Source organism: Engystomops pustulosus, unplaced genomic scaffold (assembly GCF_040894005.1).
Source record: "Engystomops pustulosus unplaced genomic scaffold, aEngPut4.maternal MAT_SCAFFOLD_291, whole genome shotgun sequence".
NCBI classification, from domain to species: Eukaryota; Metazoa; Chordata; class Amphibia; order Anura; family Leptodactylidae; genus Engystomops; species Engystomops pustulosus.
This window is the reverse complement of record NW_027285170.1, coordinates 4629-25790: the sequence shown is the minus strand read 5'-3', so window position 1 is coordinate 25790 and position 21162 is coordinate 4629. Positions and strand designations below refer to the sequence as shown.

The 21162-nt window shown below is 57.5% G+C and overlaps 1 protein-coding gene across 2 annotated transcripts in view; it reads right to left on the bottom strand.

Annotated features, from left to right (window-relative positions):
- COIL (coilin) overlaps nt 1-19216 on the bottom strand; it is a 28464-nt gene extending 9248 nt beyond the window's left edge. The window contains exons 1-3 of one of the 2 annotated variants that reach the window (XM_072132242.1): nt 18911-19216; nt 3180-4176; nt 1993-2079 (exon numbers count right to left, since the gene is read on the bottom strand). In XM_072132242.1, the coding sequence (XP_071988343.1) occupies nt 1993-2079; nt 3180-4176; nt 18911-19158 (1332 nt within the window). In that variant the 5' untranslated portion in view covers nt 19159-19216. The remainder of the gene's footprint in view (nt 1-1992; nt 2080-3179; nt 4177-18910) is intronic. The other variant, XM_072132241.1, reaches the window with a different exon arrangement.
- Between the last annotated feature and the right edge of the window lie 1946 nt (nt 19217-21162).

Genomic DNA, 21162 nt, shown 5'->3' with positions numbered 1-21162 from the left:
TTGCCACTACAGGGGTCAGTCTCTACCCACATGCACTATGGTGGTCAGGCTCTCCCCTTCCTGCCACTACAGGGGTCAGTCTCTACCCACATGCACTATGGTGGTCAGGCTCTCCCCTTCCTGCCACTACAGGGGTCAGTCCCTCCCCACATGCACTATGGTGGTCAGGCTCTCCCCTTCTTGCCACTACAGGGGTCAGTCTCTACCCACATGCACTATGGTGGTCAGGCTCTCCCCTTCCTGCCACTACAGGGGTCAGTCTCTACCCACATGCACTATGGTGGTCAGGCTCTCCCCTTCCTGCCACTACAGGGGTCAGTCTCTACCCACATGCACTATGGTGGTCAGGCTCTCCCCTTCCTGCCACTACAGGGGTCAGTCCCTCCCCACATGCACTATGGTGGTCAGGCTCTCCCCTTCCTGCCACTACAGGGGTCAGTCCCTCCCCACATGCACTAAGGTGGTCAGGCTCTCCCCTTCTTGCCACTACAGGGGTCAGTCTCTACCCACATGCACTATGGTGGTCAGGCTCTCCCCTTCCTGCCACTACAGGGGTCAGTCCCTCCCCACATGCACTATGGTGGTCAGGCTCTCCCCTTCCTGCCACTACAGGGGTCAGTCCCTCCCCACATGCACTATGGTGGTCAGGCTCTCCCCTTCCTGCCACTACAGGGGTCAGTCTCTACCCACATGCACTATGGTGGTCAGGCTCTCCCCTTCCTGCCACTACAGGGGTCAGTCCCTCCCCACATGCACTATGGTGGTCAGGCTCTCCCCTTCCTGCCACTACAGGGGTCAGTCCCTCCCCACATGCACTAAGGTGGTCAGGCTCTCCCCTTCTTGCCACTACAGGGGTCAGTCTCTACCCACATGCACTATGGTGGTCAGGCTCTCCCCTTCCTGCCACTACAGGGGTCAGTCCCTCCCCACATGCACTAAGGTGGTCAGGCTCTCCCCTTCCTGCCACTACAGGGGTCAGTCCCTCCCCACATGCACTATGGTGGTCAGGCTCTCCCCTTCCTGCCACTACAGGGGTCAGTCCCTACCCACATGCACTATGGTGGTCAGGCTCTCCCCTTCCTGCCACTACAGGGGTCAGTCTCTACCCACATGCACTATGGTGGTCAGGCTCTCCCCTTCCTGCCACTACGGGGGTCAGTCCCTACCCACATGCACTATGGTGGTCAGGCTCTCCCCTTCCTGCCACTACAGGGGTCAGTCTCTACCCACATGCACTATGGTGGTCAGGCTCTCCCCTTCCTGCCACTACAGGGGTCAGTCTCTACCCACATGCACTATGGTGGTCAGGCTCTCCCCTTCCTGCCACTACAGGGGTCAGTCCCTCCCCACATGCACTATGGTGGTCAGGCACTCCCCTTCTTGCCACTACAGGGGTCAGTCTCTACCCACATGCACTATGGTGGTCAGGCTCTCCCCTTCCTGCCACTACAGGGGTCAGTCTCTACCCACATGCACTATGGTGGTCAGGCTCTCCCCTTCCTGCCACTACAGGGGTCAGTCCCTCCCCACATGCACTATGGTGGTCAGGCTCTCCCCTTCTTGCCACTACAGGGGTCAGTCTCTACCCACATGCACTATGGTGGTCAGGCTCTCCCCTTCCTGCCACTACAGGGGTCAGTCTCTACCCACATGCACTATGGTGGTCAGGCTCTCCCCTTCCTGCCACTACAGGGGTCAGTCTCTACCCACATGCACTATGGTGGTCAGGCTCTCCCCTTCCTGCCACTACGGGGGTCAGTCCCTACCCACATGCACTATGGTGGTCAGGCTCTCCCCTTCCTGCCACTACAGGGGGTCAGTCTCTACCCACATGCACTATGATGGTCAGGCTCTCCCCTTCCTGCCACTACAGGGGTCAGTCTCTCCCATTCCCGCCACTACGGGGGTCAGGCCCGCCCCTTCCTGCCACTACAGGGTCAGTCCCTCCCCACATGCACTATGGTGGTCAGGCTCCCCCTCGTCGCCTCTTACCTTAAAGGCAATGACTGTCCCGGGTTGTGGTGGAGCGGCGAGGAGCGGGAAAACACTATAATCCTTCTTCAAAACTTCTGGAGGATTCTGGGAAATTAAAAAAAAAAACTGTAAAAAAAACAGTAAAAACAAAACAAAAAAAACACTACATAGTGTGTGTGGGGGAGGGGCTTAGGGGGGGAATACAAGGGCTCCCAGGAGTGTACCATTACATAGCGGGGGAAATAACTAGTGATAATAAAGGAGGCTCCCCAGCAGTGTACCATTACAGAGCGGGGGGAAATAACTAGTGATAATAAAGGAGGCTCCCCAGGAGTGTACCATTACATAGCGGGGGGAAATAACTAGTGATAATAAAGGAGGCTCCCCAGGAGTGTACCATTACAGAGCGGGGGGAAATAACTAGTGATAATAAAGGAGGCTCCCCAGGAGTGTACCATTACATAGCGGGGGGAAATAACTAGTGATAATAAAGGAGGCTCCCCAGGAGTGTACCATTACAGAGCGGGGGGAAATAACTAGTGATAATAAAGGAGGCTCCCCAGGAGTGTACCATTACATAGCGGGGGGAAATAACTAGTGATAATAAAGGAGGCTCCCCAGGAGTGTACCATTACAGAGCGGGGGGAAATAACTAGTGATAATAAAGGAGGCTCCCCAGGAGTGTACCATTACATAGCGGGGGGAAATAACTAGTGATAATAAAGGAGGCTCCCCAGGAGTGTACCATTACAGAGCGGGGGGAAATAACTAGTGATAATAAAGGAGGCTCCCCAGGAGTGTACCATTACATAGCGGGGGGAAATAACTAGTGATAATAAAGGAGGCTCCCCAGGAGTGTACCATTACAGAGCGGGGGGAAATAACTAGTGATAATAAAGGAGGCTCCCCAGGAGTGTACCATTACATAGCGGGGGGAAATAACTAGTGATAATAAAGGAGGCTCCCCAGGAGTGTACCATTACAGAGCGGGGGGAAATAACTAGTGATAATAAAGGAGGCTCCCCAGGAGTGTACCATTACATAGCGGGGGGTTCCGGGGTGTTTGTTTCCCATCCCTCATTTTTCCAAGCTCCTTTCCCTTCTTCTGCCTTCCCTGTATTATACGTTGTTACATATATATTATATCATGGTTATGAGTTTATGCATTTATTCCATGCGGGGTGGTCCCGGAGGCGGGGCTTTACCTGGATTAGCATGGACACGTTCCTGACTTCCTCCTTTAGCTGATTCTCCTTCATAGTCTCGGGTTTATTATTATAGAAAAAGTGATTCTGGATTGGACTCTCTCCCTTCCCCCTGATTCCACGTCCCCTCCAATGAAGGTTGTCTGGGCTCCGCCCCCTGCCAACTCCTCGGCCTGCTGCTATTGGTGGAGGTGTGTGCCAAGCACCCCCTCTGGTGGCATGTCCATTATGCACAGGGGGAGAGGGACTGATCGCAGGTGCTGCTGGCCTCTTAATGATGAGACTGTCTGGGCTGGAGGAGGCCTCTCGCTGCTGTCTCCTCGGGGGAGGTCCTGGCTCCCCGCCCCTGCGGTGTCCCATGTCCTCTCCTTCAGAACTGGATGATGATGATGGCGATACCTTCTCCTGGACAGAGCTGCACACTGCCCCCTGGTGTTGGGGCTTCTTTGTTCCCGGTTCTGTGGAGAGGTCTTGGATTCTGGGTTTATGCTCAGAAGTTTCTGAGGACATCTCCTCCTGAGGGTGCTGCATCTTCTCCCTTTTCATACGCTTGCTGACCTGCTCCTCTATGGTCACTTTCTTTCTTGGACGATCACTGACCTTCACCTCTACAGTCACCACTTCCTTTGTCTTCTCCTTCCTGGGCCGTTCCTGGACCTCCCCCTCCTCTGGGGTCACCTTCTTCCTGGGCTGCTGCAGGACCTTTTCCTCTGGGGTCACCTTCTTCCTGGGCTGCTGTAGGGTCTCATCCTCTGGGGTCACCACTTTCTTCTTTTGCTTCGTTGGCCGCTTGCTCACCTCCTCCTGGATTCTCACCCTCTTCTTTCTGGGACGTTCAACCTGCTCCTCCTCCTCCAAGGTTGGCACATTCTTCATGGTCCTCTCAGGGGCCTCCATGTGGCCCCGCTTGGTCTTCTTGCAGTCATCCTGTGACCTCCGCCTCTTCTTGGATGTCTCTTGAGGGCTGTCATTTGGAGGGTCCTCTTCCCATTCAACGCTGTGAGGAGAAGATGGAAGAGGTCATGAGATCAGATGATGGTAAGGAGACCCTGGGGATGAGGACAGACATGAAAGTGGAGTGTGAAGTTATGGAGAAGAGGCCCAGGCAGGAGCCCGGATCTGTAGGTTACAGGGTGCAGACACCTACACCAGATATATATAGAATTAGTAATATCCCTTTCCACTATTCCCTTACAACGGCCACTTGGAGGATGCCCGGAGTATTTGTAGGGACAGGTAGAGGATAGAAGCACAGGGAAAGGAAATCTCCCATCATTATCCATCCTGATAAACCTCTCATAGATCCGGGCACCGGGACTGTGGCATCGTCTGTGATCAATGGCCTCCATCCTTCTAAAATCAACGTTTATAATTATTCCAACATACCAGAAGAGCTCTGGGGGTGTTACCATAGCCCCCCGTGCCACAGGCTGTTACACTGCAGGAGCTTGTTCCCCTCCCTCTGTGAAGGGACAGAGGAGATGCTGAAGGAGACATTGTAACAGCCTGTGAAGTGTCTGCACGGTAACACGCCTAGAGCTCTTCAGTTGATGTTAAGAGGTGGAGGCCATGGATAAGAAATATAAGAAGATGCCCGGATCTATGGGGATGTCCCTGGGTTACCAGGGTGGTTATTTGTGAGGGGCGGCTTCTAAAGGGTCGGGAGATTATTCCATTCAATCCAGCAGAGGTTTCCAGCCCTCAAAAACTCACCCAGAGCCCCATGATGTCAGGGATCAAGCGCCCCTAGAGGCATCTGACTGACATTACACGGAACTTCACGTGAACAAGGCGCCAAATATAATCCTTTAACCCTTTCACAACAGGCCAACAGCAATATATGAGAGCTGCTGGTGGTGTATGGAGAGGGCTCATGGGAAGCGGCTAGACTACACCCGCAGCCGGTGCTGCACATGGGCGACGCCATCATGGATGGTGGATCACCAGAAGCAGAATATTGTACAAGTGAACAGACCTCCTAGGGTTCCCCCGGGACAGAAATAAGAGGAGAAAAGATTTTTTAAAAAAAATATGAAAACATAATATAAACTCATATTCCTTCCCTGTCCCTAGAACACAAAAACAAACCATGACATGTCGGTCTCATAATGTCCAATCTATGCAAATAAAAAATATAATTATGCACTGGAGGAACACGTGATCCTCCTCTCCTCTGTGGTGAGCACTCCTCTATCTTCTCTGTCCTCCAGGTTGTCCACACCTCATGCACTGGAGGAACACGTGATCCTCCTCTCCTCTGTGGTGAGCACTCCTCTATCCTCCAGGCCGTCCACACCTCATGCACTGGAGGAACACGTGATCCTCCTCTCCTCTGTGGTGCGCACTCCTCTATCTTCTCTGTCCTCCAGGACGTCCACACCTCATGCACTGGAGGAACACGTGATCCTCCTCTCCTCTGTGGTGCGCAATCCTCTATCTTCTCTGTCCTCCAGGCCGTCCACACCTCATGCACTGGAGGAACACGTGATCCTCCTCTCCTCTGTGGTGCGCACTCCTCTATCTTCTCTGTCCTCCAGGCCGTCCACACCTCATGCACTGGAGGAACACGTGATCCTCCTCTCCTCTGTGGTGTGCACTCCTCTATCTTCTCTCCTCCAGGCCGCCCACACCTCATGCACTGGAGGAACACGTGATCCTCCTCCCCTCTGTGGTGCGCAATCCTCTATCTTCTCTGTCCTCCAGGCCGTCCACACCTCATGCACTGGAGGAACACGTGATCCTCCTGTCCTCTGTGGTGCGCACTCCTCTATCTCCTCTGTCCTCCAGGACGTCCGCACCTCATGCACTGGAGGAACACGTGATCCTCCTCTGTGGTGTGCACTCCTCTGTCCTCCAGGCCGCCCACACCTCATGCACTGGAGGAACACGTGATCCACCTCTCCTCTGTGGTGCGCACTCCTCTATCTTCTATCCTCCAGGCCGTCCACACCTCATGCACTGGAGGAACACGTGATCCTCCTCTCCTCTGTGGTGCGCACTCCTCTATCTTCTCTCCTCCAGGCCGTCCACACCTCATGCACTGGAGGAACACGTGATCCTCCTCTCCTCTGTGGTGTGCACTCCTCTATCTTCTCTGTCCTCCAGGCCGTCCGCACCTCATGCACTGGAGGAACACGTAATCCTCCTCTCCTCTGTGGTGTGCACTCCTCTATCTTCTCTGTCCTCCAGGCCGTCCACACCTCATGCACTGGAGGAACACGTGATCCTCCTCTCCTCTGTGGTGCGCACTCCTCTATCTTCTCTGTCCTCCAGGCCGTCCACACCTCATGCACTGGAGGAACACGTGATCCTCCTCTCCTCTGTGGTGAGCACTCCTCTATCTTCTCTGTCCTCCAGGCTGTCCACACCTCATGCACTGGAGGAACACGTGATCCTCCTCTCCTCTGTGGTGTGCACTCCTCTGTCCTCCAGGCCGCCCACACCTCATGCACTGGAGGAACACGTGATCCACCTCTCCTCTGTGGTGCGCACTCCTCTATCTTCTATCCTCCAGGCCGTCCGCACCTCATGCACTGGAGGAACACGTGATCCTCCTCTCCTCTGTGGTGCGCACTCCTCTATCTTCTCTCCTCCAGGCCGTCCACACCTCATGCACTGGAGGAACACGTGATCCTCCTCTCCTCTGTGGTGTGCACTCCTCTATCTTCTATCCTCCAGGCCGTCCGCACCTCATGCACTGGAGGAACACGTGATCCTCCTCTCCTCTGTGGTGTGCACTCCTCTATCTTCTCTGTCCTCCAGGCCGTCCACACCTCATGCACTGGAGGAACACGTGATCCTCCTCTCCTCTGTGGTGCGCACTCCTCTATCTTCTCTCCTCCAGGCCGTCCACACCTCATGCACTGGAGGAACACGTGATCCTCCTGTCCTCTGTGGTGCGCACTCCTCTATCTCCTCTGTCCTCCAGGCCGCCCACACCTCATGCACTGGAGGAACACGTGATCCTCCTCTCCTCTGTGGTGCGCACTCCTCTATCTTCTATCCTCCAGGCCGTCCGCACCTCATGCACTGGAGGAACACGTGATCCTCCTCTCCTCTGTGGTGTGCACTCCTCTATCTTCTCTGTCCTCCAGGCCGTCCACACCTCATGCACTGGAGGAACACGTGATCCTCCTCTCCTCTGTGGTGTGCACTCCTCTATCTTCTGTGCTCCAGGCCTTCCACACCTCATGCACTGGAGGAACACGTGATCCTCCTCTCCTCTGTGGTGAGCACTCCTCTATCTTCTCTGTCCTCCAGGCCGTCCACACCTCATGCACTGGAGGAACACGTGATCCTCCTGTCCTCTGTGGTGCGCACTCCTATATCTTCTCTGTCCTCCAGGCCGTCCACACCTCATGCACTGGAGGAACACGTGATCCTCCTCTCCTCTGTGGTGAGCACTCGTCTATCTTCTCTATCCTCCAGGCTGTCCACACCTCATGCACTGGAGGAACACGTGATCCTCCTCTCCTCTGTGGTGAGCACTCGTCTATCTTCTCTATCCTCCAGGCTGTCCACACCTCATGCACTGGAGGAACACGTGATCCTCCTGTCCTCTGTGGTGCGCACTCCTATATCTTCTCTGTCCTCCAGGCCGTCCACACCTCATGCACTGGAGGAACACGTGATCCTCCTCTCCTCTGTGGTGTGCTCTCCTCTATCTTCTGTCCTCCAGGCCGTCCACACCTCATGCACTGGAGGAACACGTGATCCTCCTCTCCTCTGTGGTGTGCACTCCTCTATCTTCTCTCCTCCAGGCCGTCCACACCTCATGCACTGGAGGAACACGTGATCCTCCTCTCCTCTGTGGTGAGCACTCCTCTATCCTCCAGGCCGTCCACACCTCATGCACTGGAGGAACACGTGATCCTCCTCTCCTCTGTGGTGCGCACTCCTCTATCTTCTGTCCTCCAGGCCGTCCACACCTCATGCACTGGAGGAACACGTGATCCTCCTCTCCTCTGTGGTGCGCACTCCTCTATCTTCTATCCTCCAGGCCGTCCACACCTCATGCACTGGAGGAACACGTGATCCTCCTCTCCTCTGTGGTGCGCACTCCTCTATCTTCTATCCTCCAGGCCGTCCACACCTCATGCACTGGAGGAACACGTGATCCTCCTCTCCTCTGTGGTGTGCAATCCTCTATCTTCTGTCCTCCAGGCCGTCCACACCTCATGCACTGGAGGAACACGTGATCCTCCTCTCCTCTGTGGTGAGCACTCCTCTATCTTCTCTCCTCCAGGCCGTCCACACCTCATGCACTGGAGGAACACGTGATCCTCCTCTCCTCTGTGGTGAGCACTCCTCTATCTCCTCTGTCCTCCAGGCCGTCCACACCTCATGCACTGGAGGAACACGTGATCCTCCTCTCCTCTGTGGTGTGCACTCCTCTATCTTCTGTCCTCCAGGCCGTCCACACCTCATGCACTGGAGGAACACGTGATCCTCCTCTCCTCTGTGGTGTGCACTCCTCTATCTTCTCTCCTCCAGGCCGTCCACACCTCATGCACTGGAGGAGCACGTGATCCTCCTCTGTGGTGTGCACTCCTCTATCTTCTCTGTCCTCCAGGCCGTCCACATCTCATGCACTGGAGGAACACGTGATCCTCCTCTCCTCTGTGGTGCGCACTCCTCTGTCCTCCAGGCCGTCCACACCTCATGCACTGGAGGAACACGTGATCCTCCTCTCCTCTGTGGTGCGCACTCCTCTATCGTCTGTCCTCCAGGCCGTCCACACCTCATGCACTGGAGGAACACGTGATCCTCCTCTCCTCTGTGGCGTGCACTCCTCTATCTTCTCTGTCCTCCAGGCCGTCCACACCTCATGCACTGGAGGAACACGTGACCCTCCTATCCTCTGTGGTGAGCACTCCTCTATCTTCTCTGTCCTCCAGGCTGTCCACACCTCATGCACTGGAGGAACATGTGATCCTCCTCTCCTCTGTGGTGAGCACTCCTCTATCTTCTGTCCTCCAGGCTGTCCACACCTCGTGCACTGGAGGAACACGTGATCCTCCTCTCCTCTGTGGTGAGCACTCCTCTATCTTCTGTCCTCCAGGCCGTCCGCACCTCATGCACTGGAGGAACACGTGATCCTCCTCTCCTCTGTGGTGTGCACTCCTCTATCTTCTGTGCTCCAGGCTGTCCACACCTCATGCACTGGAGGAACACGTGATCCTCCTCTCCTCTGTGGTGAGCACTCCTCTATCTTCTCTGTCCTCCAGGCCGTCCACACCTCATGCACTGGAGGAACACGTGATCCTCCTCTCCTCTGTGGTGTGCACTCCTGTATCTTCTGTCCTCCAGGCCGTCCACACCTCATGCACTGGAGGAACACGTGATCCTCCTCTCCTCTGTGGTGAGCACACCTCTATCCTCCAGGCCGTCCACACCTCATGCACTGGAGGAACACGTGATCCTCCTCTCCTCTGTGGTGAGCACTCCTCTATCTTCTCTGTCCTCCAGGCCGTCCACACCTCATGCACTGGAGGAACACGTGATCCTCCTCCCCTCTGTGGTGCGCAATCCTCTATCCTCCAGGCCGTCCACACCTCATGCACTGGAGGAACACGTGATCCTCCTCTCCTCTGTGGTGAGCACTCGTCTATCTTCTCTGTCCTCCAGGCCGTCCGCACCTCATGCACTGGAGGAACACGTGATCCTCCTCTCCTCTGTGGTGAGCACTCGTCTATCTTCTCTGTCCTCCAGGCCCTCCGCACCTCATGCACTGGAGGAACACGTGATCCTCCTCTCCTCTGTGGTGTGCACTCCTCTATCTTCTCTGTCCTCCAGGCCGTCCACACCTCATGCACTGGAGGAACACGTGATCCTCCTCTCCTCTGTGGTGTGCACTCCTCTATCTTCTGTGCTCCAGGCCGTCCACATCTCATGCACTGGAGGAACACGTGATCCTCCTCTCCTCTGTGGTGCGCACTCCTCTATCTTCTGTCCTCCAGGCCGTCCACACCTCATGCACTGGAGGAACACGTGATCCTCCTCTCCTCTGTAGTGCGCACTCCTCTATCTTCTCTCCTCCAGGCCGTCCACACCTCATGCACTGGAGGAACACGTGATCCCCCTGTCCTCTGTGGTGCGCACTCCTCTATCTCCTCTGTCCTCCAGGCCGCCCACACCTCATGCACTGGAGGAACACGTGATCCTCCTCTCCTCTGTGGTGCGCACTCCTCTATCTTCTATCCTCCAGGCCGTCCGCACCTCATGCACTGGAGGAACACGTGATCCTCCTCTCCTCTGTGGTGAGCACTCCTCTATCTTCTCTGTCCTCCAGGCCGTCCACACCTCATGCACTGGAGGAACACGTGATCCTCCTCTCCTCTGTGGTGAGCACTCGTCTATCTTCTCTGTCCTCCAGGCCGTCCGCACCTCATGCACTGGAGGAACACGTGATCCTCCTCTCCTCTGTGGTGAGCACTCCTCTATCTTCTCTCCTCCAGGCCGCCCACACCTCATGCACTGGAGGAACACGTGATCCTCCTGTCCTCTGTGGTGTGCACTCGTCTATCTTCTCTGTCCTCCAGGCCGTCCACACCTCATGCACTGGAGGAACACGTGATCCTCCTCTCCTCTGTGGTGTGCACTCGTCTATCTTCTCTGTCCTCCAGGCCGTCCACACCTCATGCACTGGAGGAACACGTGATCCTCCTCTCCTCTGTGGTGTGCACTCGTCTATCTTCTCTGTCCTCCAGGCCGTCCACACCTCATGCACTGGAGGAACACGTGATCCTCCTCTCCTCTGTGGTGTGCACTCGTCTATCTTCTCTGTCCTCCAGGCCGTCCACACCTCATGCACTGGAGGAACACGTGATCCTCCTCTCCTCTGTGGTGTGCACTCGTCTATCTTCTCTGTCCTCCAGGCCGTCCGCACCTCATGCACTGGAGGAACACGTGATCCTCCTCTCCTCTGTGGTGAGCACTCCTCTATCTTCTGTGCTCCAGGCCTTCCACACCTCATGCACTGGAGGAACACGTGATCCTCCTCCCCTCTGTGGTGCGCAATCCTCTATCTTCTCTGTCCTCCAGGCCGTCCACATCTCATGCACTGGAGGAACACGTGATCCTCCTCTCCTCTGTGGTGCGCACTCCTCTGTCCTCCAGGCCGTCCACACCTCATGCACTGGAGGAACACGTGATCCTCCTCTCCTCTGTGGTGCGCACTCCTCTATCTTCTCTCCTCCAGGCCGTCCACACCTCATGCACTGGAGGAACACGTGATCCTCCTCTCCTCTGTGGTGTGCACTCCTCTATCTTCTGTGCTCCAGGCCGTCCACACCTCATGCACTGGAGGAACACGTGATCCTCCTCTCCTCTGTGGTGCGCACTCCTCTATCTTCTCTCCTCCAGGCCGTCCACACCTCATGCACTGGAGGAACACGTGATCCTCCTCTCCTCTGTGGTGTGCACTCCTCTATCTTCTGTCCTCCAGGCCGTCCACACCTCATGCACTGGAGGAACACGTGATCCTCCTCTCCTCTGTGGTGTGCACTCCTCTATCTTCTCTGTCCTCCAGGCCGTCCACACCTCATGCACTGGAGGAACACGTGATCCTCCTCTCCTCTGTGGTGTGCACTCCTCTATCTTCTGTCCTTCAGGCCGTCCGCACCTCATGCACTGGAGGAACACGTGATCCTCCTCTCCTCTGTGGTGTGCACTCCTCTATCTTCTGTCCTCCAGGCCGTCCGCACCTCATGCACTGGAGGAACACGTGATCCTCCTCTCCTCTGTGGTGAGCACTCCTCTATCTTCTGTCCTCCAGGCCGTCCACACCTCATGCACTGGAGGAACACGTGATCCTCCTCTCCTCTATGGTGTGCACTCCTCTATCTTCTGTGCTCCAGGCCGTCCACACCTCATGCACTGGAGGAACACGTGATCCTCCTCTCCTCTATCTTCTCTGTCCTCCAGGCCGTCCACACCTCATGCACTGGAGGAACACGTGATCCTCCTCTCCTCTGTGGTGTGCACTCCTCTATCTTCTCTGTCCTCCAGGCCGTCCACACCTCATGCACTGGAGGAACACGTGATCCTCCTCTCCTCTGTGGTGCGCACTCCTCTGTCCTCCAGGCCGTCCGCACCTCATGCACCGGAGGAACACGTGATCCTCCTCTCCTCTGTGGTGAGCACTCCTCTATCTTCTCTGTCCTCCAGGCCGTCCACACCTCATGCACTGGAGGAACACGTGATCCTCCTCTCCTCTGTGATGTGCACTCCTCTATCTTCTGTGCTCCAGGCCTTCCACACCTCATGCACTGGAGGAACACGTGATCCTCCTCTCCTCTGTGGTGAGCACTCCTCTATCCTCCAGGCCGTCCACACCTCATGCACTGGAGGAACACGTGATCCTCCTCTCCTCTGTGGTGTGCACTCCTCTATCTTCTATCCTCCAGGCCGTCCGCACCTCATGCACTGGAGGAACACGTGATCCTCCTCTCCTCTGTGGTGTGCACTCCTCTATCTTCTGTCCTCCAGGCCGTCCACACCTCATGCACTGGAGGAACACGTGATCCTCCTATCCTCTGTGGTGCGCACTCCTCTATCTTCTCTGTCCTCCAGGCCGTCCACACCTCATGCACTGGAGGAACACGTGATCCTCCTCTCCTCTGTGGTGAGCACTCGTCTATCTTCTCTGTCCTCCAGGCCGTCCACACCTCATGCACTGGAGGAACACGTGATCCTACTCTCCTCTGTGGTGAGCACTCCTCTATCTTCTCTGTCCTCCAGGCCGTCCACACCTCATGCACTGGAGGAACATGTGATCCTCCTCTCCTCTGTGGTGCGCACTCCTCTATCTTCTCTCCTCCAGGCCGTCCACACCTCATGCACTGGAGGAACACGTGATCCTCCTCTCCTCTATGGTGTGCACTCCTCTATCTTCTCTCCTCCAGGCCGTCCACACCTCATGCACTGGAGGAACACGTGATCCTCCTCTCCTCTGTGGTGTGCACTCCTCTATCTTCTCTCCTCCAGGCCGTCCACACCTCATGCACTGGAGGAACACGTGATCCTCCTGTCCTCTGTGGTGCGCACTCCTCTATCTTCTCTGTCCTCCAGGCCGTCCACACCTCATGCACTGGAGGAACACGTGATCCTCCTATCCTCTGTGGTGCGCACTCCTCTATCTTCTCTGTCCTCCAGGCCGTCCACACCTCATGCACTGGAGGAACACGTGATCCTCCTCTCCTCTGTGGTGAGCACTCCTCTATCTTCTCTGTCCTCCAGGCCGTCCACACCTCATGCACTGGAGGAACACGTGATCCTCCTCTCCTCTGTGGTGTGCACTCCTCTATCTTCTGTCCTCCAGGCCGTCCGCACCTCATGCACTGGAGGAACACGTGATCCTCCTCTCCTCTGTGGTGAGCACTCCTCTATCTTCTGTCCTCCAGGCCGTCCACACGTCATGCACTGGAGGAACACGTGATCCTCCTCTCCTCTGTGGTGTGCACTCCTCTATCTTCTGTGCTCCAGGCCGTCCGCACCTCATGCACTGGAGGAACACGTGATCCTCCTCTCCTCTGTGGTGAGCACTCCTCTATCTTCTGTGCTCCAGGCCGTCCACACCTCATGCACTGGAGGAACACGTGATCCTCCTCTCCTCTGTGGTGTGCACTCCTCTATCTTCTGTCCTCCAGGCCGTCCGCACCTCATGCACTGGAGGAACACGTGATCCTCCTCTCCTCTATGGTGTGCACTCCTCTATCTTCTGTGCTCCAGGCCGTCCACACCTCATGCACTGGAGGAACACGTGATCCTCCTCTCCTCTATCTTCTGTGCTCCAGGCCGTCCACACCTCATGCACTGGAGGAACACGTGATCCTCCTCTCCTCTGTGGTGTGCACTCCTCTATCTTCTCTGTCCTCCAGGCCGTCCACATCTCATGCACTGGAGGAACACGTGATCCTCCTCTCCTCTGTGGTGTGCACTCCTCTATCTTCTCTGTCCTCCAGGCCGCCCACACCTCATGCACTGGAGGAACACGTGATCCTCCTCTCCTCTGTGGTGCGCACTCCTCTATCTTCTCTCCTCCAGGCCGTCCACACCTCATGCACTGGAGGAACACGTGATCCTCCTCTCCTCTGTGGTGCGCACTCCTCTATCCTCCAGGCCGTCCACACCTCATGCACTGGAGGAACACGTGATCCTCCTCTCCTCTGTGGTGAGCACTCCTCTATCTTCTCTGTCCTCCAGGCCGTCCGCACCTCATGCACTGGAGGAACACGTGATCCTCCTCTCCTCTGTGGTGTGCACTCCTCTATCTTCTGTCCTCCAGGCCGTCCACACCTCATGCACTGGAGGAACACGTGATCCTCCTCTCCTCTGTGGTGAGCACTCCTCTATCTTCTGTCCTCCAGGCCGTCCACACCTCATGCACTGGAGGAACACGTGATCCTCCTCTCCTCTGTGGTGTGCACTCCTCTATCTTCTGTGCTCCAGGCCGTCCACACCTCATGCACTGGAGGAACACGTGATCCTCCTCTCCTCTGTGGTGCGCACTCCTCTATCTTCTGTGCTCCAGGCCGTCCACACCTCATGCACTGGAGGAACACGTGATCCTCCTCTCCTCTGTGGTGTGCACTCCTCTATCTTCTGTGCTCCAGGCCGTCCGCACCTCATGCACTGGAGGAACACGTGATCCTCCTCTCCTCTGTGGTGAGCACTCCTCTATCTTCTGTGCTCCAGGCCGTCCGCACCTCATGCACTGGAGGAACACGTGATCCTCCTCTCCTCTGTGGTGTGCACTCCTCTATCTTCTCTATCCTCCAGGCCGTCCACACCTCATGCACTGGAGGAACACGTGATCCTCCTCTCCTCTGTGGTGAGCACTCCTCTATCTTCTCTGTCCTCCAGGCCGTCCACACCTCATGCACTGGAGGAACACGTGATCCTCCTCTCCTCTGTGGTGAGCACTCCTCTATCTTCTCTGTCCTCCAGGCCGTCCACACCTCATGCACTGGAGGAACACGTGATCCTCCTCTCCTCTGTGGTGAGCACTCCTCTATCTTCTGTCCTCCAGGCCGTCCACACCTCATGCACTGGAGGAACACGTGATCCTCCTCTCCTCTGTGGTGTGCACTCCTCTATCTTCTGTGCTCCAGGCCGTCCACACCTCATGCACTGGAGGAACACGTGATCCTCCTCTCCTCTGTGGTGCGCACTCCTCTATCTTCTGTCCTCCAGGCCGTCCGCACCTCATGCACTGGAGGAACACGTGATCCTCCTCTCCTCTGTGGTGCGCACTCCTCTATCTTCTCTCCTCCAGGCCGTCCACACCTCATGCACTGGAGGAACACGTGATCCTCCTCTCCTCTGTGGTGTGCACTCCTCTATCTTCTGTGCTCCAGGCCGTCCGCACCTCATGCACTGGAGGAACACGTGATCCTCCTCTCCTCTGTGGTGAGCACTCCTCTATCTTCTGTGCTCCAGGCCGTCCGCACCTCATGCACTGGAGGAACACGTGATCCTCCTCTCCTCTGTGGTGTGCACTCCTCTATCTTCTCTGTCCTCCAGGCCGCCCACACCTCATGCACTGGAGGAACACGTGATCCTCCTCTCCTCTGTGGTGTGCACTCCTCTGTCCTCCAGGCCGCCCACACCTCATGCACTGGAGGAACACGTGATCCTCCTTTCCTCTGTGGTGCGCACTCCTCTATCTTCTCTGTCCTCCAGGCCGTCCACACCTCATGCACTGGAGGAACACGTGATCCTCCTCTCCTCTGTGGTGTGCACTCCTCTATCTTCTGTCCTCCAGGCCGTCCACACCTCATGCACTGGAGGAACACGTGATCCTCCTCTCCTCTGTGGTGAGCACTCCTCTATCTTCTGTCCTCCAGGCCGTCCACACCTCATGCACTGGAGGAACACGTGATCCTCCTCTCCTCTGTGGTGAGCACTACTCTATCTTCTATCCTCCAGGCCGTCCACACCTCATGCACTGGAGGAACACGTGATCCTCCTCTCCTCTGTGGTGAGCACTCCTCTATCTTCTCTCCTCCAGGCCGTCCACACCTCATGCACTGGAGGAACACGTGATCCTCCTCTCCTCTGTGGTGCGCACTCCTCTATCTTCTCTGTCCTCCAGGCCGTCCACACCTCATGCACTGGAGGAACACGTGATCCTCCTCTCCTCTGTGGTGTGCACTCCTCTATCTTCTGTGCTCCAGGCCGTCCGCACCTCATGCACTGGAGGAACACGTGATCCTCCTCTCCTCTGTGGTGAGCACTCCTCTATCTTCTGTGCTCCAGGCCGTCCACACCTCATGCACTGGAGGAACACGTGATCCTCCTCTCCTCTGTGGTGAGCACTCCTCTATCTTCTCTATCCTCCAGGCTGTCCACACCTCATGCACTGGAGGAACACGTGATCCTCCTCTCCTCTGTGGTGAGCACTCCTCTATCTTCTGTCCTCCAGGCCGTCCGCACCTCATGCACTGGAGGAACACGTGATCCTCCTCTCCTCTGTGGTGAGCACTCCTCTATCTTCTGTCCTCCAGGCCGTCCACACCTCATGCACTGGAGGAACACGTGATCCTCCTCTCCTCTGTGGTGAGCACTCCTCTATCTTCTCTGTCCTCCAGGCCGTCCACACCTCATGCACTGGAGGAACACGTGATCCTCCTCTCCTCTGTGGTGCGCACTCCTCTATCTCCTCTCCTCCAGGCCGTCCACACCTCATGCACTGGAGGAACACGTGATCCTCCTCTCCTCTGTGGTGCGCACTCCTCTATCTTCTGTCCTCCAGGCCGTCCACACCTCATGCACTGGAGGAACACGTGATCCTCCTCTCCTCTGTGGTGTGCACTCCTCTATCTTCTCTGTCCTCCAGGCCGTCCACACCTCATGCACTGGAGGAACACGTGATCCTCCTCTCCTCTGTGGTGTGCACTCCTCTATCCTCCAGGCCGTCCACACCTCATGCACTGGAGGAACACGTGATCCTCCTCTCCTCTGTGGTGCGCACTCCTCTATCTCCTCTCCTCCAGGCCGTCCACACCTCATGCACTGGAGGAACACGTGATCCTCCTCTCCTCTGTGGTGCGCACTCCTCTATCTCCTCTCCTCCAGGCCGTCCACACCTCATGCACTGGAGGAACACGTGATCCTCCTCTCCTCTGTGGTGCGCACTCCTCTATCTTCTGTCCTCCAGGCCGTCCACACCTCATGCACTGGAGGAACACGTGATCCTCCTCTCCTCTGTGGTGTGCACTCCTCTATCTTCTCTGTCCTCCAGGCCGTCCACACCTCATGCACTGGAGGAACACGTGATCCTCCTCTCCTCTGTGGTGCGCACTCCTCTATCTCCTCTCCTCCAGGCCGTCCACACCTCATGCACTGGAGGAACACGTGATCCTCCTCTCCTCTGTGGTGCGCACTCCTCTATCTTCTGTCCTCCAGGCCGTCCACACCTCATGCACTGGAGGAACACGTGATCCTCCTCTCCTCTGTGGTGTGCACTCCTCTATCTTCTCTGTCCTCCAGGCCGTCCACACCTCATGCACTGGAGGAACACGTGATCCTCCTCTCCTCTGTGGTGCGCACTCCTCTATCTTCTGTCCTCCAGGCCGTCCACACCTCATGCACTGGAGGAACACGTGATCCTCCTCTCCTCTGTGGTGTGCACTCCTCTATCTTCTCTGTCCTCCAGGCCGTCCACACCTCATGCACTGGAGGAACACGTGATCCTCCTCTCCTCTGTGGTGTGCACTCCTCTATCTTCTCTGTCCTCCAGGCCGTCCGCACCTCATGCACTGGAGGAACACGTAATCCTCCTCTCCTCTGTGGTGCGCACTCCTCTATCCTCCAGGCCGTCCACACCTCATGCACTGGAGGAACACGTGATCCTCCTCTCCTCTGTGGTGTGCACTCCTCTATCTTCTCTGTCCTCCAGGCCGTCCACACCTCATGCACTGGAGGAACATGTGATCCTCCTCTCCTCTGTGGTGCGCACTCCTCTATCTTCTCTGTCCTCCAGGCCGTCCACACCTCATGCACTGGAGGAACACGTGATCCTCCTCTCCTCTGTGGTGCGCACTCCTCTATCTTCTCTGTCCTCCAGGCCGTCCACACCTCATGCACTGGAGGAACACGTGATCCTCCTCTCCTCTGTGGTGTGCACTCCTCTATCCTTCAGGCCGTCCACACCTCATGCACTGGAGGAACACGTGATCCTCCTCTCATCTGAGGATATTTCATAGCATAAACATAGGCCCTCAATCAAAAAACTACCCTACCTCTCAGAAAGCTTCTGCCCCCAGGACCCCTCAGTCCTGGAGCAGCTGACTCTGTAGCCTGAAGGATGTTTCCTGCTGCCCCCAGCAAAGGACCTACCAAGATCTCAGTTCAGGGCCACTTACCTGCAAACCCATAAATACCTGCAGGTGCTCACGTGTTTCCTATATATAGATGGACTTGAAGCACTGAAGGGAGGGATCCATCATCAGAACAGGCAACAGGGCATGAGAAGGCCGGGGGGTGGCAGCGTCATCATTTTAATCTATTCACGCCCTCTTTGATGCCCCACCCATTGTCTATGCTGAGAGTTCAGTGACATCTCCGGCTCCGCATGGGCGGGACCGGACGGTGGGCGTATGTCAACCCACCCCCCAGGATAAGGAGAGAAGCAGCGGCCGCCACACACAGAGCCGACCAATCAGCGCCCGGCTTACATCCCCGGGCGGGCGGCGGCGCGTGGAAGCTGCGCTCTGACTGGCTCTCACCTGATGACGTCGTTGTCGCGGATGAGGCGCGCGCTCTCCCCGGGGGGCAGGAGGCCTCCGTCCAGGTAGAGGGACAGCGCCCCCCGGAGGCCGGAGAAGAAGCGCTCCCGGATCAGCGCGCTGACATCTGTGACTGCCCGGCACCGCTCCGCGTCCAGCATGAACCACAGGTGGCGGCAGTGCGGGACAGCGGGAGGCGGGTACGGGAACAGCAGCTTCACCCGCACATCCCTGCCCGGCGCCGCCATCTTCCCGCGCACAGAGATGACGTCACAGCCCGAAGCCGGCACTAGGAGACGGAAGGCACGTGACCCCAAGGGGAAAACACAAAGCGCGTGACTGAGCGGTCACATGACCAGAGGGAGAGCAACATGGCGGCCACCGGGACCCTGCTGCAACTCCTCACCGCCGCCCTCCTCACCCTGCCCCGAGGTAGGTACCGGGACACCTGCCCCCGCCCGGGGTAACTAACGGGACACCTGCCCCCGCCCGGGGTAACTAACGGGACACCTGCCCCCGCCCGGGGTAACTAAGGGGACACACCTGCCCCCGCCCGGGGTAACTAAGGGGACACACCTGCCCCCGCCCGGGGTAACTAAGGGGACACACCTGCCCCCGCCCGGGGTAACTAAGGGGACACACCTGCCCCCGCCCGGGGTAACTAAGGGGACACACCTGCCCCCGCCCGGGGTAACTAAGGGGACACACCTGCCCCCGCCCGGGGTAACTAAGGGGACACACCTGCCCCCGCCCGGGGTAACTAAGGGGACACACCTGCCCCCGCCCGGGGTAACTAAGGGGACACACCTGCCCCCGCCCGGGGTAACTAAGGGGACACCTGCCCCCGCCCGGGGTAACTAAGGGGACACCTGCCCCCGCCCGGGGTAACTAAGGGGACACCTGCCCCCGCCCGGGGTAACTAACGGGACACCTGCCCCCGCCCGGGGTAACTAACGGGACACCTGCCCCCGCCCGGGGTAACTAACGGGACACCTGCCCCCGCCCGGGGTAACTAACGGGACACCTGCCCCCGCCCGGGGTAACTAACGGGACACCTGCCCCCGCCCGGGGTAACTAACGGGACACCTGCCCCCGCCCGGGGTAACTAACGGGACACCTGCCCCCGCCCGGGGTAACTAACGGGACACCTGCCCCCGCCCGGGGTAACTAACGGGACACCTGCCCCCGCCCGGGGTAACTAACGGGACACCTGCCCCCGCCCGGGGTAACTAACGGGACACCTGCCCCCGCCCGGGGTAACTAACGGGACACCTGCCCCCGCCCGGGGTAACTAACGGGACACCTGCCCCCGCCCGGGGTAACTAACGGGACACCTGCCCCCGCCCGGGGTAACTAACGGGACACCTGCCCCCGCCCGGGGTAACTAACGGGACACCTGCCCCCGCCCGGGGTAACTAACGGGACACCTGCCCCCGCCCGGGGTAACTAACGGGACACCTGCCCCCGCCCGGGGTAACTAACGGGACACCTGCCCCCGCCCGGGGTAACTAACGGGACACCTGCCCCCGCCCGGGGTAACTAACGGGACACCTGCCCCCGCCCGGGGTAACTAACGGGACACCTGCCCCCGCCCGGGGTAACTAAGGGGACACACCTGCCCCCGCCCGGGGTAACTAACGGGACACCTGCCCCCGCCTCCTCGTCACCCTCTAGTGACGTCTCCCCCTCATTACCCTCCATCTAGTGACGTCTCCCCCTCATTACCCCCCCATCTAGTGACGTCTCCCCCTCATTACCCTCCATCTAGTGACGTCTCCCCCTCATTACCCTCCATCTAGTGACGTCTCCTCCTCATTACCCCCCATCTAGTGACGTCTCCTCCTCATTACCCCCCATCTAGTGACGTCTCCTCCTCATTACCCCCCATCTAGTGACGTCTCCCCCTCATTACCCTCCATCTAGTGACGTCTCCTCCTCATTACCCTCCATCTAGTGACGTCTCCTCCTCATTACCCTCCATCTAGTGACGTCTCCCCCTCATTACCCCCCATCTAGTGACGTCTCCTCCTCATTACCCTCCATCTAGTGACGTCTCCCCCTCATTACCCCCCATCTAGTGACGTCTCCTCCTCATTACCCTCCATCTAGTGACGTCTCCTCCTCATTACCCTCCATCTAGTGACGTCTCCCCCTCATTACCCCCCATCTAGTGACGTCTCCCCCTCATTACCCTCCATCTAGTGACGTCTCCCCCTCATTACCCCCCATCTAGTGACGTCTCCCCCTCATTA